The sequence below is a fragment of the Bombus vosnesenskii genome, unplaced genomic scaffold (genome assembly GCF_011952255.1).
Source record: "Bombus vosnesenskii isolate JDL3184/JDL3185 unplaced genomic scaffold, Bvos_JDL3184-5_v1.1 scf7180000013264, whole genome shotgun sequence".
Lineage (NCBI taxonomy): Eukaryota > Metazoa > Arthropoda > Insecta > Hymenoptera > Apidae > Bombus > Bombus vosnesenskii.
In genome coordinates, this window is record NW_022882924.1 from 3,940,756 (window position 1) to 3,962,661 (window position 21,906).

The 21,906-nt window shown below is 45.4% G+C and overlaps 3 protein-coding genes across 8 annotated transcripts; 2 read left to right on the top strand and 1 right to left on the bottom strand.

Moving 5' to 3' along the window:
* Positions 1-187: 187 nt before the first annotated feature.
* On the top strand, positions 188-16,940 carry LOC117235854 (protein diaphanous). 6 transcript variants are annotated; one of them, XM_033498310.1, is made up of 18 exons: positions 207-322; positions 415-654; positions 1,184-1,266; positions 3,741-3,923; positions 4,011-4,309; positions 4,413-4,433; positions 5,050-5,359; positions 5,479-5,825; positions 6,011-6,302; positions 6,423-6,803; positions 6,877-7,019; positions 7,131-7,407; positions 7,515-7,754; positions 7,842-8,096; positions 8,248-8,412; positions 8,481-8,724; positions 10,757-10,838; positions 11,060-11,912. In XM_033498310.1, the coding sequence occupies exons 3-18, from the start codon at positions 1,231-1,233 to the stop codon at positions 11,079-11,081; spliced, it is 3,297 nt and encodes a 1,098-aa protein (XP_033354201.1). In that variant the 5' UTR covers positions 207-322; positions 415-654; positions 1,184-1,230; the 3' UTR covers positions 11,082-11,912. The 6 variants fall into 6 exon arrangements, with proteins under 6 accessions (XP_033354186.1, XP_033354201.1, XP_033354218.1 ...); XM_033498327.1 differs by lacking the exons at positions 4,413-4,433; positions 11,060-11,912 and adding an exon at positions 16,826-16,940 and having other exon boundaries at positions 7,140-7,407; XM_033498295.1 differs by lacking the exons at positions 10,757-10,838; positions 11,060-11,912 and having other exon boundaries at positions 188-263; positions 7,140-7,407; positions 8,481-9,956.
* LOC117236074 (rhophilin-2) lies at positions 12,309-21,900 on the top strand. The gene is made up of 9 exons (XM_033498721.1): positions 12,309-13,216; positions 19,152-19,229; positions 19,308-19,691; positions 19,835-19,933; positions 20,040-20,310; positions 20,395-20,589; positions 20,687-20,916; positions 20,985-21,137; positions 21,234-21,900. Exons 1-9 carry the CDS (start codon positions 13,151-13,153, stop codon positions 21,432-21,434), a joined length of 1,677 nt encoding a protein of 558 aa, XP_033354612.1. The 5' UTR covers positions 12,309-13,150; the 3' UTR covers positions 21,435-21,900.
* On the bottom strand, positions 17,235-19,120 carry LOC117236103 (protein tilB homolog). Its single transcript, XM_033498777.1, has 4 exons — positions 18,660-19,120; positions 18,307-18,571; positions 17,860-18,227; positions 17,235-17,784 (listed from the first exon to the last, which is right to left on the bottom strand). The coding sequence occupies exons 1-4, from the start codon at positions 18,986-18,988 to the stop codon at positions 17,358-17,360; spliced, it is 1,389 nt and encodes a 462-aa protein (XP_033354668.1). The 5' UTR covers positions 18,989-19,120; the 3' UTR covers positions 17,235-17,357.
* Positions 21,901-21,906: the final 6 nt, after the last annotated feature.

The following is a 21,906-nucleotide window of genomic DNA, read 5'->3' on the forward strand; positions in this document are numbered from 1 at the left end:
GTAAATAATAAGGAATACATATATAGATTATATGTAATGTAACAATTACTAGAGTATTACAATATCGTTTGGTGTTGGTTACGCGTCTACCGTTAGAATATAATACGCAAGAGAGTTATAGGAGGAAGGCAGCAGTCAATAGTGATAAAAGAATTTCTACAATACCGACGCAGATAGGTGTTTGCGGCGAAACTAGCATTTGCGGTTCGTTGCTGATTGGCGCTGGTGTTCGAGCAACGTTTCTCCGCATGCTACTCGTTGTGGTACGGTTATTCGTTTAACGAATATTAACTGATGTGACGGTTTTCTTTCCCTAGTCGATGTAATTCGTTATCAGCGTTTTACAGTCCATTACCTTTTTGCGCGAAAGTGTAGAAATTTTAGTTAATAACTTGACAATTTTTCTCTCCTTAGGAGGTTGTATCTTATTGGCAGGTGTTCCATTGTCATAACGGATGAAATGAATATTTATCTGTGGAAAGATCATTTTAGTTCGCTCAAGAAATTGCAAGTATTTTTCTTATGGTTTACTGCGAATTATTAAGTTTGTTCGCCGAATTAATTTTATACAAGTTACGAATGAATGCGAACAACGCTGAATTTATGGTTACCAAAAGTGTATCCCTTGGTGAATAAAATTTTAAATCAAATCAGGTAAGTATTCAAAACAATTGTGTAAAAAAGGTCATTTTATATTCAAGTAAAATGTATTATCGGAATTAACTACTTTTGCTGGTACTACTTTCACGGTATCTTCATTTTCAGCAAATATTTCATATTGAGAAAATTTTTTTGTATAGAACAGCTTGGTAACAGCTTGATCCGTTTAAAATTTAATTTACATAGCTTAAATAGGAATCAAAGATAAGGGTCAAGAACGATAGTCATTATTTACTAGCTTTGATTTACTACACTTTAGTTTAATATAAAGATATTGTACATGATATTTGATTATCATTTAATCATACGTAGTAGTTTGGTTTCCGGAACCACCTGTTGTTGCTTTTCCAAGTTTAAAACATTACCACGTACAATCAGCTAAAATATTAACTAAAATTAGTTGAAGTAATTACAGCTAGTTATCAGTAAAGTAGTTATTTCGACATAAAGCGGTCTATGTCATTGATACGTAGACCATTACTAAAGATTTATGCTTATACAAAGTTCTTTATATTTCTTACAGAGGAGAAAAATGTACAATAGAAGGTAACAATTGAAGGAGATCGAGCTATGGCCAACAGAAAAGACAAAACATCTGTAGGTTTTGTAAGTATTTTACTGTTAATAGTTAGAAAATTTAATGAAAATGTAAAAAGCAAAATATATCCACCAAGTTGAAATTAACGCGTGACGTCAACATTATAGTATATGCACATGTATAGAAATGAACAAAAAAAAAGAGAGAAAGAAAACGTAGAAAAGACAAAATTAGAATATTTTTGAGTAGTGGAATATGCATATACGTTTGTCAAACGCGAAATAGCGATACGGTGTATATATGTACACGTATGTAAGTATATATGTTACATTTCCTGCCGTATAATTATCAGTTTCTTTGCGGCGCAACGCGATAACGGAAAAGGCATTAAATCAAAATAAATTTCAATTCCGACTGAATAAGTAAGAAAAGGTGGTCGAGTTTTCGACCGTTGTAATCGAAAATAACAGTGTCGTCGCGTATGAGTCACAACGATCGTTCAAGGTAAATTGTTTCGCATACGGAAAAGACAATTATTCCACGAAAGCGTAATGCACGACGTATGAGATACTAGGACAAGGTAACAAGCTATCAGGGACGCGACAATTTAGTTTGATATACCTTGACTCTTTCCATTTCATCTTTTTTTCATATCGGTTTCTGTCGCTTCCACACCCCTGACCCCACTCTCTCTCTCTCTCTCTCTCTCTCTCTCTCTCTCTCTCATTCCCTTCATCTCCTTCTTCGTTCCTTTCCTCGTTCTTTTTTCATCTCTTTTACCGTAACTGAGATCTTTTCCAATATTTTCAAGCATTTTAGAAGAGTTTGACGAATAAAAACCGGTTTTCTCTCTTCCATCATTCACATTCCACAAATTCAAAAGATTTCTAACGCTTTACGCTATGTTTATTTCTAACGGTTGATGTATAAATAATCGAGAATTGGTATTTAAAGTAAGTACAACGTACGGGAACGGTTACAGTTGGCTCTTCTGACGCAGGAACGAGTAGGGAACGAGAGGAATAAGAGACAATGGAGGGAAAAATTAAAGGAAAGTAGAGTCAGCTGTCAGTTTAGTGGATTACATCATCGATTATTCGCACAACTGATCTCATGCACGCGCGAAAGATATTTCGTTTCTCGTACTATGTGACTCTGCGTCGACATATTTATTGTTTGTCACGTTCAGCGTTATCAACGAATTGTTGTTGCAGTTTTTATAGTCAATAGGAAGGTTAGCGTTTAGACGTGGGTCTTGAAAGCAAAGTCGTATCGAAACGTAATACCTTTTGTGGCACGAGTGACGCTTCCATCATTTTCAGACCACATTTTTATACGAACTGCCGCAACCTTGAGCTATTCGCGGTTATGACGTACAACCAGAAGTATCACGTAGGAGACACCGAACGTGAGAATCGTCGACACTCGGTTCTTCTTAGGGGCTGACGAATGCGATTCTATCGATATTGGAATAATTACGCGTTTACCCATTTTACGCGAAAGAACGAAAGTTAAGAATCAGAGAGCGAGAGAAAGAACTCTGGCGAGACGAGAAAAGGAAAGGAACTGCGCTGGAACGATCGTAAGGGACTGAAATTGTGGGAGAAAGTAGCGTTGCGATAAACGCGAGGAAGGTTGAAGAAACCTTTGGTTGCCTGAATCCGTCGGTGAACGCATCGAGAGGCGCGAACGTGTAAACACCGATGCGCGATATGACACGACGACGATCTACTCGGCCGGTCGTGGGTAGACTCACACCGACTACGCACGCGCGTCTCTCCAATCCGCCACTCTGACTAACGCGATCTCAAACTTCCCTTCTTTCGACCCGTTCGATGACTCGCTCTTCTTAATGCCGTTAACTCGATCTTACCATCCGCTCGCGAGGTTACTTCGAGGATACGTTTCGCTCTACGATTCAGTGCCTATCCGAGCCAGAGATACGCTCGCATTGTCTCGATTTACCGCTGTGTGAAAACAAACCTCGTGCGACGAATAATCGCGAATATAATAATCGCCAACTTTATGAAGTTCTCTTTATCGCGAAAGATATCTTTTTAAGAAAGATCGCGGTAATATCGCGATAACGTCGTGTTCGATTGGATCGTACATTGAAAAATTTGAAAAGTATCGATGTAAGAAGTGGCAAGAGATATCGGCAATTTTTACGTGGTAGAAACTGTCAGAGATCTGATTCGGAGAGAGAAGCTCCGATGAGTCGCGCGGTTCTAGCGCATCGTTACCGTTACCGTATACGAGAAGACATCGACCGATGATCACAGATTGGGTAAGACTCGATATCGAGAAGCGAAACTGTTTATCGTCGAGAAAGAAACTGATACAGAGACGGAGGACGATTATCCGTCGATTCGCTGAACGATGATGTACGATTGGAAATTGAAACGTAACGCCGGCGCCGTGTGTAAATGCCACGCGCGTGCCAAGCTTCCGCGTTAAAACATCCGGTCGTATTAGAACGGCGACGAACGCGATCGTTCGAATATTTTTTTTCGTTTTATCTCTTTCTAATTTTTCGTTTCAGCTGGACACATGGTTCGGCCGGCCAAAAAAGTCCGGGCGTGGAGGTGGGGTCAGAAGTGGTTCGGGAAACAACACTATACCACGACCCCATTCCGGTGACGATTTCAATGAAATTGAACAACAACGTTGTATCATCGAAAGAATGGACAAAGAGACGGTGAACGACAAATTCGAGGAGATGTTGGTGAGTTGAGGTCGATTTCTCGATTGACGACCGCTATCCGGACACGCGTGGAGGTTTTCGAGATGATCAAGTTTTCGCGAAAAACAGGCCAACATGAATCTGACCGAGGAGAAGAAAGAGCCCTTGAGACAGCAATCGGAAACAAAGAAGAGGGAGATGCTGGTTTTGCATTACAAAGGTAGCATACAGGAGAATAGATCAAAATTTGATAAACCAGCGGATTACATACAGTATTTGGCGCAACCCGATTTGAGCGTCAACAAAATCTACAACTGCATCGAGTCGTTAAGAATAGCGTTGACGAACAATCCTTTGAGTTGGGTTCAAGAATTCGGCACCAAAGGATTGAAACAGGTTTTAGCGACGCTCAACGAATGCTATCGGAAGTAAGTATTACCGATAAAAAAAACATCGTTGCGTTGTGTCATAGCATCGGTATTCGATATTGTCCGACTAAGAATTTCTAATGTTCGTGTTGTTCTATTGCAGTGCCTTCATATATTACGATAGGTAATTTATGTAAAAATACTATTTGCTTTAATTTTATTAGCAAGATAGATTTTTCTGCATCGTTTCCCTTTTTTATTTTTAGCTTTCGATATTAACGTTGGTGCACGTTTAAGTATGTATGATAGCGCGCGTGCCTATCCTATACGTGTATAATCGTATAATACACCTTCTACATATACATATGTATGTAACATAAACTTCTGGATGATATTCTATCCATTCTATGCCAACAACCGGCTCCTTTCAATATATACTTTTTTATTTATTAATTATCTTATTATTTATTTTGAAAGTATACCTTTCAAAGGTTCGACAATTAGAGTTAAACTAGGAAACGTGTAATATCAACTCACAATCGGTATTTAATTGCATGATGATCTGCCTATGCGATGCTCTGTACAATAGCGCTAGTCGACTAGTCGAAAATCGAGAGCCATTCGAAATTAGTCTATTCGAACGTTCCACGATGATGGATGCTAATGCAGTTCCTTCGCGATTTCTTTTCGAATAGTTGGCTCGACTGTAGCTTATCGGAACTATATTTTTATTTTTTATTTTGTTCGCTGTAACAGATTCAGATGACGTTACACTGATGCCTTTCCATGTTCTGTGACAGTGACAACCGGTACGAGCGAATACAGTACGAATGCATCCGATGTTTAAAGGCTATTATGAATAACACCGTCGGCATAAAGGAGATGTTGGCTCATCACGAAGCACTCACGATCGTAGCCAGATCGTTAGAGCCGACCAAACCATCGGTCATGTCCGAAGCTGTGAAATTGCTTGGCGCGGTTTGTCTCATTTCGAGCGACAGCCACAAGAAAGTCTTGGACGCGATCACCATGAACGGTGAATTCAAAGGAAGAGAAAGATTTTTACCGATCGTACAGGGCCTGATGAACAAGAAGAACGAGAACTTACGGGTACGTTTCTTCTCTTCCTGTCTTTTCCGATTAATCTTCGACTCTTTCGCTTCCCTCGCTCTTTTCGTCCTTTCTCGTTCTCGTTTGGTTCGTAATCCGATGACACGCTCTTTCGATAGGTGGAGTGCCTTCAACTTATCAATTCCATCATTTCTTCGGCCGAAGAACTAGACTTTAGATTGCATTTGCGAAATGAAATCATGCGAGTCGGCTTGGCTGATATTTTAGAGACGTTGGAAAAGAACGAATCCGAGGATCTGGCCAGACATCTAAAAATTTTCAATGATCACAAGGAGGAAGATTACGAAGAATTTGTTCAAAGATTCGATCATGTTCGATTGGAATTGGACGATGTAAACGATTGTTTCGAAGTGATTAAAAATATGGTGATGGAAACATCCGCGGAACCATATTTTTTGTCGATACTTCAACATCTTTTATTCGTCAGAGACGATGCTCTGGTGAGGTAGGAAAGAGCTACAACCTTTTGCATGCTGTTATACTATATTTACTCATCGATATCGTTTTTTTTTATTATTTCTATCATCGTTACTATTACTATTTTGTTCTCCTTCCATCCTTTTTCTTTCCTATGCTTTGCTTCCCTTTGCTCTCCTTTCCCTCCCTTTTCTTTTCTTTTTCCTCCAACAGGCCGGCCTACTATAAACTGATAGAAGAATGCGTATCGCAAATAGTGTTGCACCGTTCAGGCTGTGATCCGGATTTTAGCGCAACCAAGCGCTTTCAAATCGACGTTCAACCGTTGATTGATACGTTGGTGGAGAAATCGCGGGCAGAGGAAGAAAGACGATTGGTCGAAGTATCGCAAAAGTTGGAAGAGGCCATAGCTAGTAAGCAGGAAGCGGAGGCGAAACTCCAACACGCGGAGAACAAGATTAGGGAGCTGGAACAAGGAGGAGCGAGATCGACCGGTGTTAACGCTGTGAGTTTCCCGTTAAACTCGCTCGGCCGAGTAAACGCAGATTTCTGCTTCTAATCTACGTTTGTAATTTACGTCAATTAGTAATAACTGCCTCCTTTGATTTACGATACGCGCACACAGAATGGTACGAAGTGTTCGTCCACACCAGGAATAGCCAATCCACCGCCACCTCCACCGCTTCCGCTCGCAAATGCGGGCGGACCCGGATCGGGAATGCCACCGCCGCCGCCGCCGCCGCCACTACCAGGTTTCGGCGGGCCGCGTCCACCTCCGCCACCTCTTCCCGGATTTGCGGGACCTCCACCACCGCCTATGCCTGGTATGGCCCCGGGATCGGGACCGGCACCTCCACCGATGCCAGGATTCGGTCCGGTACCTCCACCGATGATGCCTGGGTTCGTTCCAGGCTTGAACGCTGCTCCGCAATCGCTACCTTTAGGACTGAAACCGAAGAAAAAGTGGGAAGTTGACGCACCGTTGAAGAGAGCAAACTGGAAGGCGGTGAATATCTATCAGATACGACTTTCCTTTTTCTTCTAATTAGAAAACTATTGTGATGCAACACGTGCCGTAGATCATGCCTCATAAACTTACCGAAAAATCGTTTTGGACAAAAGTGCAAGAGGATAAGTTGGCCAGGCCGGAAATATTAGACGGCTTAGTTCAAAAGTTCGCATCGAAACCGAGCGGGAAGAAAATCGACGATGTCGTGGACAAGTAATTTGACAGCGTTCCAATCATTCTCTCGATCTAATAACGATTATCCGTTGTTGTTAAAATGTGAAACACAAAGAATCTTGCTAACGTAATTGTTATCTTTTCCTCCTGGTTGCGCAGATCAGCTCCGTCGAAGAAAGTTAAAGACCTTAAAGTCCTGGATGGCAAAGCTGCACAAAATATTCTTATACTACTTAATGGTACTTTAAAACACACGTCGTACGAAGAGGTCAAGTCATGTTTACTCAAGTGCGAAGGACCCGTTATCTCGGACAATATACTTCAAGGGCTGATACAGTATTTACCACCACCGGACCAACTGTCGAAACTACAACTCTACAAAGATCAGTACGACGACTTGACAGAGGCCGAACAATTTTGCATTACCGTGAGTACAGTTGAAATATCTCAATCGACCTTCCGCTCATGCGGAAGACGAAGATTCTTTGAACGTATCAGATCATTGAAACATCTTCGAATCGACGTGTACTATAGATATCAACGATCAAGAGATTATTGCCGAGACTGAGATCGTTAAGTTTCATGCTACGGTACGAAGAACTGGTGCAAGATGTAAAGCCGGACATAGTAGCGGGGACGGCAGCCTGCGAAGAAGTAAAAGGTAGCAAAAAATTTGCCAAAATTCTCGAACTTATTCTGCTGCTTGGCAATTACATGAATTCCGGCTCGAAAAACGGCCAAGCCTTCGGATTCGAGATCAGTTTTCTTACCAAGGTGTGTTGCAACGCTTTGTCATTGGACCGTAAACACGAGATGTGTCGCCATCGTTCGCGATATCGTATCTTTCCTTTCGATTTTCAGTTAACAAGCACCAAGGACGTCGACAACAAACAAACTCTGATGCACTATTTGGTGGACACGATAGAACGACAATTTCCCGAGTGTCTGAGCTTCCCAGAAGAGCTAGCACACGTGGACAGAGCTAGTCGCGTTTCCTTAGAAAATGTACAGAGAACATTGCGACAGATGGATTCCAATATTCGAAATCTTGAACAAGATTTATCGAATGCCAAAATCCCACAATCGAACGACGATTTGTTCCTGCATGTTATGGGTGTATCCTTTTTTGCATTTCTTTTTGCCCGCTTTCAAACGATACGAACGTTATTTTTACGTGGTTTGATTGATAATCAAATTGTCGTTGATCAAATAAGCATTGTATTCGTATATATCGATTTTCCTTAATTATCGTGTAATCGACTCGCAGCCTTTTGCGAAGAAAGCCCGTGAATCTTACGAAGTTCTTCAAAATATGTTTAAACATATGGACAGTTTGTACACCGAAATTTCGGAATTTTTTTCTTTCGACAAGCAAAAGTACACGATCGAAGAATTTTTTGGGGATATAAAAACGTTTAAAGACGATTTTATGGTAAGCGAAGAAATCAAGAAGAATTGGACTGTTTGTTTCTTTTTTCTATTCTTCCTTCTTTCTTATAGCACGCTCAGAAGGAAATAATAAAACTACGAGAGGGAGAAGAGAAACAAAGACGAGCGAGAGAGGCACGAGAAAAAGCAGAAGCGGAGAAAGCAGCACGGGCTGCGCGGAAACGAGCACTGGTTGACATGAACGCCCACGAAACGCAGGAAGGTGTCATGGACAGCTTGATGGAGGCTCTTCAAACTGGTTCCGCGTTCAGTCGGCCGGATCAACGACGAAAACGTCAAGTACGCGCCGCTGGTGGTAAGTTCTATAGGGCTGCATATGCTACGACGAAATCTACGAAGAAGGAGAAGTTGTTGCTGGCTAAATTGTACGAATCGGGAGAAGCCGAGCGGCGCATGCTTCGAAATCGAAATAAAATCGTCGCCTCGTCTCTTCCTCGTGGCGCAGTCACGAGCTCGGCAAGTTCCGATTTCGAAAAGTATACGACACCGGAAGAGAATCAACATCTCTATAAGCGTTTGTTGCTCGAACGGGCCACGAGAGCGCCCAAGCGAGAGAATTTTCTGTCTAGAGTCAGTTCGTTTCAGAAAAGCAAACAAGCCGAAATCGTATACAAGAGAGCACGCGTCGATCGATCGATGATCGAAGAAACTCCGAGAAGAGAGATTTCTATAAGAAGATCTCGAAATTTCGATGAAACCTCGAATTCATCCAGCAATTCTGTTCAATGTAGTGTCGTGACCGCTGCTACTTTATCGTCGGCCTCGTCATATGGACTCGTAATAGACGAACTGAAGAAGCGCACACCGACGCACGTCGAATCTCTAGCGTCGATCGATCCGTCGCCGTGTTCGAGCTTACAACTTTCACCCTGTGTTTTGTACCAGACGGTTTTAGTAGGCGAAGCTTTAAAACTTAGCCCGGTGAGAAGACGACGCGTTATAGTAAGTAAGAAACATAAGAGAAACAGTATCGTGCGTCGTGCCGTTCAAAGTCGTAGATCGAAGCATGCGAGGAGGTCGACGATCGCCGGTGAAACGAAATCGTTTGGTTATTTAGGCAGCCCAAGCAGCGAAAGCGTTTCGCTGATCGAAAATTATTCCGTTTGCCGTGCTTCCGATACCAGTTCCGACACTGCGTCGACCAGAATATCGCGATCCATGGGTGATATCGCGATGAAAATCGGCAAAACGATCTCCTCTCCGTTAAAGTTGATTCGAACGAAAAATTTCGGCAACAGTAACGCTCATTGGAAAGACGAGAACGAGAACAATCTGTGCAACATACAGCATTCGAACGGCCAATTCACAATGTTGAAACGTTTAGTTCAACCTGAAATCGCGAATACAAGCATGAAAACGACCGAATCGAACAAACTCGCTGTCCAAGTGACCGACACCATTCTCGAGTCTCGAATGAACAACAACGTCGATATCTTTCACCTTGATATACCTTCGATTACAACCAAAGAGAAACAAACCGTTCTAATGAAAAGGAAACGTCAGAAACGGGCTTGGAAATTTTGGTAGACGGTACACGTCGAACGTCTGTATCGTTATCGTAGACGTTATCGTGATGCTTTCGAACATGACACGTTACACGACTACGACGGTTTCAGGATATGCTTTACTTTCCTGTACTTTTTACCACAAGACAAGACTGAATCTCGCCTCATCGCTCCTTTCATCTTTTTTTTTTTTTTTTTTTTTTCTTTAGTTACTTTTCACTTCTTTTTTTTTTTTTTTCTTTTTTACGAAATTTCAATTTCATGTCATTGGATGGCGTTTGGCCGTTTCAAACGCACGCTTGCTTTACTTTATTCATTTTTCATCTTTGACTTCTCATTACTCATTTTTACCAGCTGGTCTCATTTTTAAAAAAAAATCGCATTAGCTCGACGACTAATCGAGGACGGAGACTTTGCAAGTCTATCGAAAGCGGAAAAAAAGTGAAGAAGAAAGAAACACGTGAAATACGATTTAACGTTAATTTTTTAAGAACGAAAACTTATCGACTGTACAACATTCTGTGATCTAGATACGGAGACGAACGTCGAATATATACTCGCGCGCCTACATCGATCACTTGTAATCGCATCCGTTGTAAATATCGTAATTTTCAAATAAATAAAGGAAATTTTTTGTACTATCGATCAGTATTTAAACTATTTTCGCTGAAACAGTAGTTAATTTAGCCAGCTAAGTTTAGGTAGCTGTGTGAGAAAGGATTACAACGTAGATCGTTCGTAACGCAAACCGATCGAGTTAATATAGCACGTACAAGTGTACAACAGACGGATACATACGACGTAAATGTTTCTTTTTTACAGCAGAGAGAAGAGCTCAACTTAATAGAAGTCGATCGCGTACAGGATTAGTCGGGACTGGTTTACTGGGAAGGGAACTTTCGACGTAAGTATTTAGACACGTATTAAGCGTATACGTATTTGGATCTTTTCTCCACGATGTGGTACTTATACGCGTATCGATATCACGATATTCGAAAACGATTATCGCGTACGATACGTTCCTAAATTGCGTGAAGAGATCGCGACAAAGATAAAATCGTCAGAGATAGACAGATAGAGAGATTACTTTCGAAATAATACCTTGCCTAATGATCGTTGTTGCAGAGAACTGTTAAGCTCGGCATAATCCATGGAATATCCTGTTTCCGTCCTAAACTCGAAACTGTGATGGATCGAATGTTTGTTTTATCGGTAAACGATGAAACGGGGAAAGAAAGAAAGAAAGACAAACTCGGGAAGCCTCGCGACTCTTCGGTATCGGTTTACAGAGGAAGAACGAGCTTCGATTTTTCCGAGTTACGATTAATTTAGCAGTCTTCCTATTGCTCTATTTGATATGTCTCAAGAGATTGTTTCGTAGGTATAATAATATATACAATATGACGTTGAATGCTACTTCGATGCGTCGATAAACGTAATACATGTGAAAAGTAGTTTCACCGAATTTTCTACCAGATTTTCGACTTATCGATCGATCTATTTTTAAATTGGTTACTAGCCGTAAAGTTCGCGTTTTACAATTGCAAAGTAATATACGATGTAAATATGCATATACGTACATTCGCGTGCAGCAAGTGTTTTTCTTAACTTTTATCCAAAGACGGCTGATCCCTCGAGCACGGTGATGGATCAGCCTCGTTCGATCGCGTGAACACGGGCGTAGCGATAATCGACTCGTTGACTCGACGCGAAACCTTTGAAAACCGTGCCAAATCGATGGAAACGTCGAGGGAAAAGACGTTCGAACGTGAAACAATCTGTAAAAATTTCAACATATTTTAGGCCATGGATGCGAATGGTACGTTAACGTAACCGAAGACCAATTTATTTTTCGAATCTCGAATTCGACGATTGTTTATACTGTATGTACTGACGTCGGATCCAACAGAAATTTGTACCTATATTGTGAATATGTGAATTTAGATAGTATCAATACATTGCGATCAATACAATCGAACGTAGCGTGTTTTCTTTACTTATACTACTACTACGATACATAGAAACACCTTTTTGACCGAAGGGAGTGGTATTCGATAACTAAATGGATGAATCGCGAAAACATGGTTTGTGTTTGAGCGACGATCGGTATCGCAAAGTGTGTCGCGGGTATATATACCAGCTACGGAAGCATTGGCGTAACCGGTCGCGATCCTTTCAAAAAGAATCTCTCGCGCGAATTCTCGCAATTGCATGGACGGCGGTGGTTCGAGTAAACGAAATAGCAGAGATCGCATCGAAATTATCGAATAGAGTTTGCTGCTCCGCGGCCTTTCGATCGTCGCTCGAGAAACGAACAAGAGAGAGAGTGAGAGAGAGAGAGAGAGAGAGAGAGAAAGAAAGAAAGAAGCCCTACGACATAACAGCTACACCGATGGGGTATTTCGTGCGCACACGCATACGCTAGCGATAGTGTTGGCCGCGTCATTACACCCATACTCGCGTGCACACCTGCGGGAGAACGGTTGAATCCATCTGCGAGCAGGCGAGGTCTCGCGTATTCGTGCGATCAGAGGACCCTATGCCTTTGTGAGTACACGCGTGTGTTGGATGAACGAGTGTAGTACGGAGGCAACAACGGACGGCAACTTGGGGCACAAGCAAATGACGTGTTTCTATCGTTTCGACGTTCTCGACAGTGCATCGATCGCGTTCGCGTCGGCAAATAGTATTTCTCGACTAGTCTCGCAGTCGTGTTCGGTACGTCAAAACGCGGCTGCGTTCACGTTGAAACGTGTTCGAGAACTGTGGCACGCGAGCACGTGATCGCGAGTGACCAAGACCACGACATTTTCAACCTCGAAATATCTTTAACCGATGGCTCGTGCTGCGGTTTCGTCTAGTCTCGTTACCGAGAAGGAAAGCGGGTACTCGGTTTCCGCACGAATCGCGTCGTTCAGCGGACTGTGCAACCTCGAATATCGACTAGAGGACGACCGATCGACGCTGCAGTCTGGATCCTTGCTTTTCCACCGAATCGATCCATATCTCTGTTCGATCGCGCGAGCCAATCGTTCCTTTACGAACACCTCGCGATTACGATTATGAACATCTCGATCCAAGGATACGGGAAAAGGAAACATTGACATCGTGAACAAAAACGTTCACTGTTCTATCTTGAATATCGTGTTCTCGCTTTCCGAAGGTGAAACGTGTTGCGCGCTCGATAGAATGCAAATGCGCGCTAGATAGAATACAATGAACATACCTATCGTATCGGGAGATATCGTCGAAGACGATATTCATAAGCCACGTTTCGTTAGGGTGAGTATCGTGATAAGTGCAGTAAACGAATTTTTCATTTTACGGCTTTAAGTTATGCGTCATACATCGTGCGTCATACGTCATACACGTTACCTTTGTTGTTGTTTGCGTCAACCAAACCGAGACGCGCGAGTTTACACAATATAATGTCGCGTTGGGAACGCGTCGCAATCTCAGTCTTATTCATCGTGTAGTTTGTCCAAAGCAGTAAGTCGCAGCGATAATAAATTCTGTGAAAAGAAAAAAAGTATGCGCCCCTATCTGAACGTACACGAGTATGCTAGCTTCAATCTTGTTAGGTTTTGTCGCGACGTATTTTCGCCGATCGATCGTAACGCGCTCGTACGATTTCTTCGTTCGATCGCACGCCATCTTTCTGCCATTGATCGAACAACGTTGGACGACTCGTGTTTCTGCGTCTCACCGAGTGATTCGACACATATGGAGCTCGCGCACTCGCCACATATGACGGTGAAACGTGCGAAACGCGATAGAACTGCAACAACGAATAAAAAAAAGTCACGGTTACAGGTGGCGTTTCGAAAAAGTGCCAAACATTCCACCGATCCACGATGGATAATTCGGAAAGTGAAACGTGACAGATAGAATTTCGACTTTCTCCATTGATAAACGTTAGAATATCGGTCCTGGATAGGATTATTCACCGTGATCGTCAACTGCCTGAAAAAGTACATGATCGAAATTTGCATGACTTCAGGTGAAAATGTTTGAACAAATCGTACTTATCGAACAACGCATCGCGTAATCGGTTACATAATTATCGACCATCCCCTATGATCGCTCGCATCGAAAATGTATCCGAGGCATAACGATTTGGTATGAATATTCGCCGAACGGAGAAGAAACTCGGAAGTAAAGTAAACGATCTCGAGTGGAAGATTACGCGAAGCAGTGACAACCGAGAAATGGCGTTTCGCGCGTACGAAAGCGCGAGATACGCGATTGCTCGACCCGAACCGATCGAAAACTCGTCTAGCGTGGCTACGAAGATCGGCGTGCGTGCGCGAATCCGAATTATTACGAGTATTCGTGGTGGAGTACGGGACTAGAAAACGAAACAGTCCGAGGGTACCCGAAAGGGAGCGGACTGTGACGAGTCGAAGCGACATTTGCCGAAGGAGTAAAGGGGCCCGATCGGTCGTCAACTGGAATAGACCACGGAAGGTGAGAAATCAGCGGACTGTGTTGGGCGCGCGCGCACGCTATTCCGTGCGCTTCGATCGATGCGAGTCAACGGTGATCTGTAAATCTTCTCGGACGATCTTCTCTTCTTTCCTGCTCTCACTCGTCTATATCCCCTCTCACTGAAACTTCGTTTCATTCTCCCTCCTTTTCACGAGGGTAACACCGTTCGTCGGCCCTGGGAATTCCGCTTTCCCATAGAAAAGAAACGCATCGCGGAAACATCGAACGCGTCTACCACTGTAACGTTCCGTCTATCGTTTCGAGCGCGATTTGTATACGCGAGTGGAATGTGAAGAAACACGATCGATATATTTCGCGTTGGCTTACGCATACTAGGTGTTTCTACTACCCAACTGGCTATGGAACCGAGAGACACGGATTTATCGTTGTTCGACGTGTGCGCGATCGAGAGAGGTCGATTACTTTGAATCGTTCCTCGTCAGGAGGGAACTTGATTTTCGCGATCTACCCGTTAGCAGTGGCTTCCACTTGTTGGTATTAAATAGTGCTCGTTCCAAGGACGGGAGAGCAGGAAATTAGCCGAATACTCGAATATTTTCGATAGTGTACCCAGAAACTCGGGGAACGATGCTGATTCTTCCGGATTTAAGGTTACAGGTAAATCGAAATCGTTGGTTTCGTGGTCGTTGAGAGAAATTCGTGATCTAGGGAAACGGTTGAAACGACAGGAGAGTAAAGAGGAAAAGGAGGAAGAGGGTCGCAAGGCGAGGGGCAGCAGGCGAAGGCTGCATTTCCTGTTTGAACGCGAGCGTAAACAGCGTGCCTCGGATCCGGTAGAGCGTGCCTGGTCCGGTGAACTCGAGCGGCGATGCACCACGCGTAACCTGTAACGTGGAAGGTGGAACGCGTAACGCGAGATCTAGCACCGCTGCGGACAAGAACGTTACGTTCGCCTCCCTTCGCGTTTCCTTGTCCGCCACCATCGGCCGTATCGCCCCACGCAACCGGAACGATATCGCCAACGGGTTTCAAGTTTGATGGCAAATCGTTCTCCAACATGGGATTCGAGCAAATGGAGGTTGAGCATAGGTCCCGTTAGCGTGCCGCATCTTCGCGTCAAACTCGTTCTCTTCGATGTTATCGCGCGCGGAGATGGAACGCGATAGGCGACCGGTGATCACGACGGTAAGGCCTTGCACCGTTTTCCTCTTTGCTACTTCTCGCGCGTGGTGGTCGCGCGGCTCGATTCCGGCTTCCGGCCGATTTCACGCGATAAATGACCGACCGGCGATCGGTAGAGCGCGGTGAGTGGTAATCGACGCGCGGTATTCCAGAAGAAGACGGTCGATTGGATGGTGGCGGTGGAACCGCGAGGAAAATCGGTAATCGAGCACGAAGCGCGTCGACCTTAAAATTACGGTGCTACGTAGCGGCCGCACCCGGCAAGATACGCGGAGCGAACGTTATCCTCCTCCCCACCATAATTCGTAAACAGTTTCTTTCCTTTCACCGAGAATCGAATGGCTCCGCGGAGTCGGCCGAAGCCTCGGGATACGATGTACCGCGCGAGATAAACCAGAGAACTTTTTCATCGCAAAACGCGTTCCTGTCTCCTTCTCGTTCTCGTTCGACGGACCAGATTCTCGATCACGATTCTTGCGACAAGCGTCGAAATTCATCGGCGATCGTGACTCGCGCCGAGTTTCACGACGTGACGCACGCGATTCCACCATCGAGGTATGGTATGAAAGAATCACATCGTAGAGAGTAACGCGAAAAGGGTAGGAAGAGTCACGTTGGATCGCCTTTATGATCGCGATTTGTGCGTCGATTCCGTTGTACGTGCATCGCATTCGACGAGTAACGAAATCGAAAGAGAGGTTAGACGAAAGGCGAACGCGTTCGATTTCCTCTCTGTATTCGCAGCATTGAACGGCCATGGAATAGCGATCGAGACGAACAATGTGGCTGCGAGAACGAGTACTATGTTGAAGTGGACTTGTTACGCGGCTCTGTCGAAGAATCGCGCATCCCGGCCGACTTCGTTGGACGAACGAGAGAAGAGGACGGACTGCGGGAATGCGTCGTCGCGATATTTGCGAATAGGAAAAGGTTGTTCCTGTCGGTCGGAGGACGTAGAAATATTGCGAGAATCCTCGACGAAAAAGAGCCTGGGGGTGAGAAATATATTCGAATCACGTTCTTTTGTTTGGGAATCGATCGCACGTTTACAGGTCGCGATTGCCTCTAATCGAGGCCCCGAGTCTCTTTCGCATCGAACTCGGTCGAGCTTCGGCTCTCCTGTCGATAGGACTTTGGTCGTTCGTCTTTTCGCGCGTGGTATCGCGCGATATCGTATAAGCGACGATCTTGGCAGCAGTTTCGACTCGAGCCAACTCTCGCGTCACGATTGGTAACCGGCACGTTCAACTGGCTGTGCAGGGCTCCGATCCTAGGGTGGCCACTTGCCGAGGAAAATTGCAGAACAAACGAAGCAAACTGAATCAGGAGATCAACAAGGAGCTTCGGTTGCGAGCCGGCGCGGAGAACCTCTTCAAGTAACTGCCTTTCTCCTTGTACGACTCGTAGAATGCGCGCCGTTCGCACTCACGTGTACGTTTTACGTTTCAGGGCCACGACCAACAGAAAGCTGCGAGAGACCGTTGCGCTGGAATTGAGTTTCGTCAATTCGAACTTGCAGTTGCTAAAGGAACAGCTTGCCGAGTTGAACAGCTCGGTCGAACTTTATCAGAATGTCGACAGGTCGGTGAGATTGTCGTTTCTCCGTGCGATTTCAACGTTAAACGTAAGAACCTAAGACGCCGCTCTAAGCAACCAGCCTGACTCTCTGTGTTTTTCTGCCTTTAGCGAGGAACCGGCAATGCCGATGATACCGTTGGGACTGAAGGAAACCAAAGATATCGATTTTCGGGATCCGTTCAAGGTGAGCGCCGCCTAACGCGAGAACTGGCTTTCATTCGAGCGGCGGTACTTCCGAGTCGTCGTCGCTGCAAACTTTTTCGTCTTTCGGCTTCCAACGATTTTCCTTTTGCCCGTCGACCAACGGTTCAGCGACGATTCTCGAAAAGTCCAAGTCGCTCGCTCGCGACGGACCTATCTCCAAGTACTCGCGTACGCTTGTCGTCGATCGCCGTTCGATCGTCGTTCTACGTCGGTCGGGTTCTTCTTCGATCGCCTGCTTATACAAAGGAAGAATCGTAGGTAACGGATTCAGGCGCGGCATCGTTACCACTAATCTGCCGTTCGTCGTGTTTCTTCGAGCCGTGCTATCCTTCACCGATACTTCGCACGGCAGGGTCAGCTGCAGTACCTTTCCCTTGATCGTGACGCGCACGTACTCAGGATGCACGTCCACGTCAACGTGGCAAGTGTCTAAATATCTGAAATCATAGCCGATCTCGTATTCGGGTCGAGTCCGCTGATCGATCGTCTCGTGTCCAATCTTGGATACGTACTTGTACAGAGCCACCTCCAAGACGACGCGGTCGCTGTACTGCTCCTCGTTCAATTTAAACGGCACTTTCGGCTGATTCATGTTGTACGGTTTACCCTGCGGATCGAACAGCTTCAACCTGTAGGTAGTTCGCGGTTCGACGCTCCGATCTTTCTGCCGGTTTCTTCGCTTCTCTTTTCGCATAAACCGTTCCGCAATGGCGACGCGTTCCTCCGGCGTGTGACGACTGGTTCGATTCCAAAACGATTCGTCCTCTTCCTCGTCGTCCTCCTCCTCCTCCTGCTCCTCCTCTTCCTCCTCGTTTACATCTTTATCCGCTCGCTCCTTCTTCTCTTCCTCGTGGCGATGTTCCTCCGCGTTCACGACTTTCTACGGATAATAGACGTAACGCGATCAAATTCTTGGCCGAAGAATTCTTGGCAGAGCGCGAAAAGGAAAACTCGCTTACTCGATTTGCTCGTGACTTGGCAGTTTGTTCGCGATAATCGAGCAATTCCGCTTCCCGTATTTTCTTGTATCTCGCGCAACTTCGTACGATCTCCCCTTCGGTCTCGGCGTAACGTTGCAACGCTCTTATCCGTTCGGATCTGTCGATTGGCGTACCATCTAGCTCCTTCAATCGCGTTAGAGTCGCGATAGAGTATTCCCTGTACCCTTCGTAATCCGCGCACGGATTTCCCACGAGGAACAGCTGCTCCAAGCGTTCGTTGTACCTGTGACACGTTGCGCGCGTAACGATCAACGTAACAATTTCGCCGATCGAACGGCTATATGTATAACGAATATGTATAACAAATGTACCTTAACGTTTTGATGCCACGAAGATCACCGATAAAGTTCACCGTTAGATCCAACTTTTTCAAGCTCTCGAGCCCTTGCAAATTTTCGATCGTCTCTATGTTGTTCAGCGCTAAATTCAAGTACTCTAACCTCTTCAACTTGCTCAAATTCTCGATCTTCGATATCAGATTGTTCTGAAGCAAGAGAATTTTCAAATGTTTGCACGTTCGGTCGATCAGTTCGATCTTCTCGATGTTTTCTTGATGCAACGCGATCTCCTCGAGCGTCGAAATCTCGCCCTCGTTGTGCTCCGAACGCTTTCGTAATAAATCGAGCGTGATTCTCGACATTTTGTTGCTCGCGGAACCGCCGACGCAAACTCTTCGACGCGCGGTCGCTAAGCGGCGCGTATCGACGTAACGCGCTCGATTGTCTCTTCCCTTCCTTCTCTCTTTCGCTCTCTTTCGCTCTTTCACCGTTTTATTCAACTGTCGTTCGAATGTTGCCTCGCAGGACTTTATCCTCGAACACTATAGCGAAGACGGAACGAATTACGAGGAGGCGATCGCGGATCTGATGGAAACCAGACAGGTGAGTTACGAGCAAGATCGTACGATTACGACGCAACCTAAGTCCAAGATAATCGGATTTTCTTGGTGTTGTTCGAAGGCGACGCGGACGCCGACCAGGGACGCGGCAGGCATCGCGTTGTTGTTACGCTACTACAATCAACTGTACTTCGTCGAGCGAAGATTCTTCCCTCCCGATCGAAGTCTGGGCATCTATTTCGAGTGGTTCGACTCGTTGACAGGGGTTCCCAGTTGCCAACGAACCGTCGCGTTCGAGAAGGCTTCGATTTTGTTCAACGCAGCCGCTCTGTACACTCAATTGGCTGCGAAGCAGGATCGTCTGTCCACGCGAGGCTTGGACCAGGCGATCGACGCGTTCCTGCGAGCCGCCGGTACCTTTCGTTACATACACGAAAACTTTACCAACGCACCGAGTATGGATCTTGGGCCGGACATGCTCGAGATGCTCGTTCAACTGATGCTGGTAACGACGCGTTCGTAGCCGTAGCACGCGCTTCGAATTCGCCGCAAACCGAACGATTACGATCGAAGGAGAGCGGCGTGTCCGGGTGGGGAAACACGGTTGGAGCACGGTCTGACGCTCGTCTCGTTCTTCTCTCGTTTCAGGCTCAGGCGAGGGAATGTTTGTTCGAAAAATTGGAACTTCAATCGAAGGACGGCAGGAACATCGACGTTTCGTTGGACCTAGCGCAAGAAGCGTCACAGGTAGCGGCCGACAAAATTTTACGTACGCGTAAATCTAATACGCCCGTATTTCGCTTAGATCCCGCGAACCATTTTACCCAATGGCGTACGATCGTCGATTGCCTAGGTTGCGGCCGTCTACAGCGATGTCCACGGGTTGATCTCGCGCGAACCGGTCCGCGACTACGTACCGGAAACCTGGATATCGTTGATCTTGGTAAAACGGGAACACCACCTGGCTCTCGCGCACAAGCACCTCGCACTTGGATTGTTCGATAGAGCGATCACCGAATGGCGAGCTGAAACTAAACTCGCGCTCGAACACGTGCAAAGGAGCGACGGAAAGACGCAGCTCGACGTGATCGTGCCACGGGACGATAACGAAAGGAAGCTACTGGGTGCGTAGGCGATCGTTACCCGATCCGAGATCTCGATTTCTGTTCCGTCCGTATTTTACCTCTGTCGCTGTTTCGCTATTTCAGCGAAAGCGCATCTCAGGGAAGCTTTGGTCCTGCACGAGGAAAGTCAGAGGCTGCAAAGAATGTGCAGAGACTTGAAAGCGAAACAGGCGCTTGCCAAAGTTCTGAAGAGAGTACAAGAATCGACGGTAGAGGACTACAATGGCATCGGGGACGAGGATGACTTTCGAGGATTGTTGGATCCTCCGGATATCATAGGTAACACGCGCGGGTTCTTTCGTCTATTCTTAGACCTTAGATTCTCGATGGTCCGGCGCGTCTGTGATGAAACTGCGTATCGTTTTCCCTGACGTAGCATCCACCAAGTTCCAATTGAGCATCACCCATCCGGATTTCGGACAGCACGGAGTGGAAGATCTTTTCAGATCGTTGGGTCCGGTCGCTATATTTTCAGCTAAAAGACATTGGACCGCGCCACGATTGATACAGCTTCAACGAGGACCCGACGGCGAAGGGTTCGGCTTCAGTGTACGGGGTGATGCTCCTGTAATAATAGCTGCGGTCGATCACAATTCGTTGGCCGACGTACGTATAAATGCGGGTCTCGCAAGATATATTTATACTTGTTATAACGAGCGGTTTTGTTTCTTCAGTTGGGTGGCATGAAGGAAGGCGATTTTATAGTAGGAATCGGTGATAAAGATGTCAAGTGGTCGTCCCACGAACAAGTGGTTCGGCTGATTAAGCAATCCGGTGATTTTATAAACTTAAAACTGGTTACGCCGATGGACAGAAATTATTTAAAGGTAAACGCAAACGTGGTCTCGTCGACATTGACCTACGGAAACGGCCTACGATAATAACTTGTGCTACCGTTTAATGACTTGTGCTACCGTTTCTAGAAACCTGGTAAGGTTAACCAGCAGGACAAGGGAAGCGTTTCGGCAAGCAGCTCTTCCGGCATTTCCTCGGGTCAACCGAGTCCTGCCGGTTCCGTTACCACCGCCCACGTAGCTAAGAAACTACCGTGGAATCCGTTTAAAAAGTCGGTCACGCAGCGCGACAGTAGGGACCTGACGTTCGACAATGTAATACTTAGATGACTCTTTGGATGTTTCACGCGGTTGTTGCAATTGGAGTTTTCGTCGAAACGTTTATCAGATGGTTCCAGGTTCGACATTGGCTGGTAGCCCTCCGAATTGCAGGATCGCGCTATCTCGTTGCAACGTTTGCACTTTTCTCAACGATTCTGTGTAATATTTTATCTATCGAGTATGTACTTACGCGTACGCGCAAAAGTTTCGCGTACGAACGCGAAACTCGTAATGTTTCGTGTATTAAAGTACGTTTTATCGATGGATTCCGAAGTACAGGGGTGAAATAAAAGGGCAATTCGACGGAACTTGGATGTTCTTCGATAAACGAATACGATCGTGTATCGTACATCGTACATCGATCGTATATTATATATGATTGTATAACGTACAGCGACGATCGACGAGAAACGTATGGAGCGAAACAAAAATGTAAGCATACGTTATACACCAATTATATTTTGTTCACGAGTTAGTCGTT

Coding starts and splice junctions, on each gene's coding strand:
- LOC117235854 (XM_033498295.1), top strand. CDS start 1,231: ATGGCCAACAGAAAAGACAAAACATCTGTAGGTTTT. Junction 3,924..4,010: donor ACAAATTCGAGGAGATGTTG/GTGAGTTGAGGT, acceptor CGCGAAAAACAG/GCCAACATGAATCTGACCGA. Junction 4,434..5,049: donor GCCTTCATATATTACGATAG/GTAATTTATGTA, acceptor GTTCTGTGACAG/TGACAACCGGTACGAGCGAA.
- LOC117236074 (XM_033498721.1), top strand. CDS start 13,151: ATGAACATACCTATCGTATCGGGAGATATCGTCGAAGACGATATTCAT. Junction 20,311..20,394: donor TAACGAAAGGAAGCTACTGG/GTGCGTAGGCGA, acceptor TCGCTATTTCAG/CGAAAGCGCATCTCAGGGAA. Junction 20,917..20,984: donor ATCACAATTCGTTGGCCGAC/GTACGTATAAAT, acceptor TTGTTTCTTCAG/TTGGGTGGCATGAAGGAAGG.
- LOC117236103 (XM_033498777.1), bottom strand. CDS start 18,988: ATGTCGAGAATCACGCTCGATTTATTACGAAAGCGTTCGGAGCACAAC. Junction 18,572..18,659: donor CGTGGCATCAAAACGTTAAG/GTACATTTGTTA, acceptor AACGTGTCACAG/GTACAACGAACGCTTGGAGC. Junction 18,228..18,306: donor CCAAGTCACGAGCAAATCGA/GTAAGCGAGTTT, acceptor TATTATCCGTAG/AAAGTCGTGAACGCGGAGGA.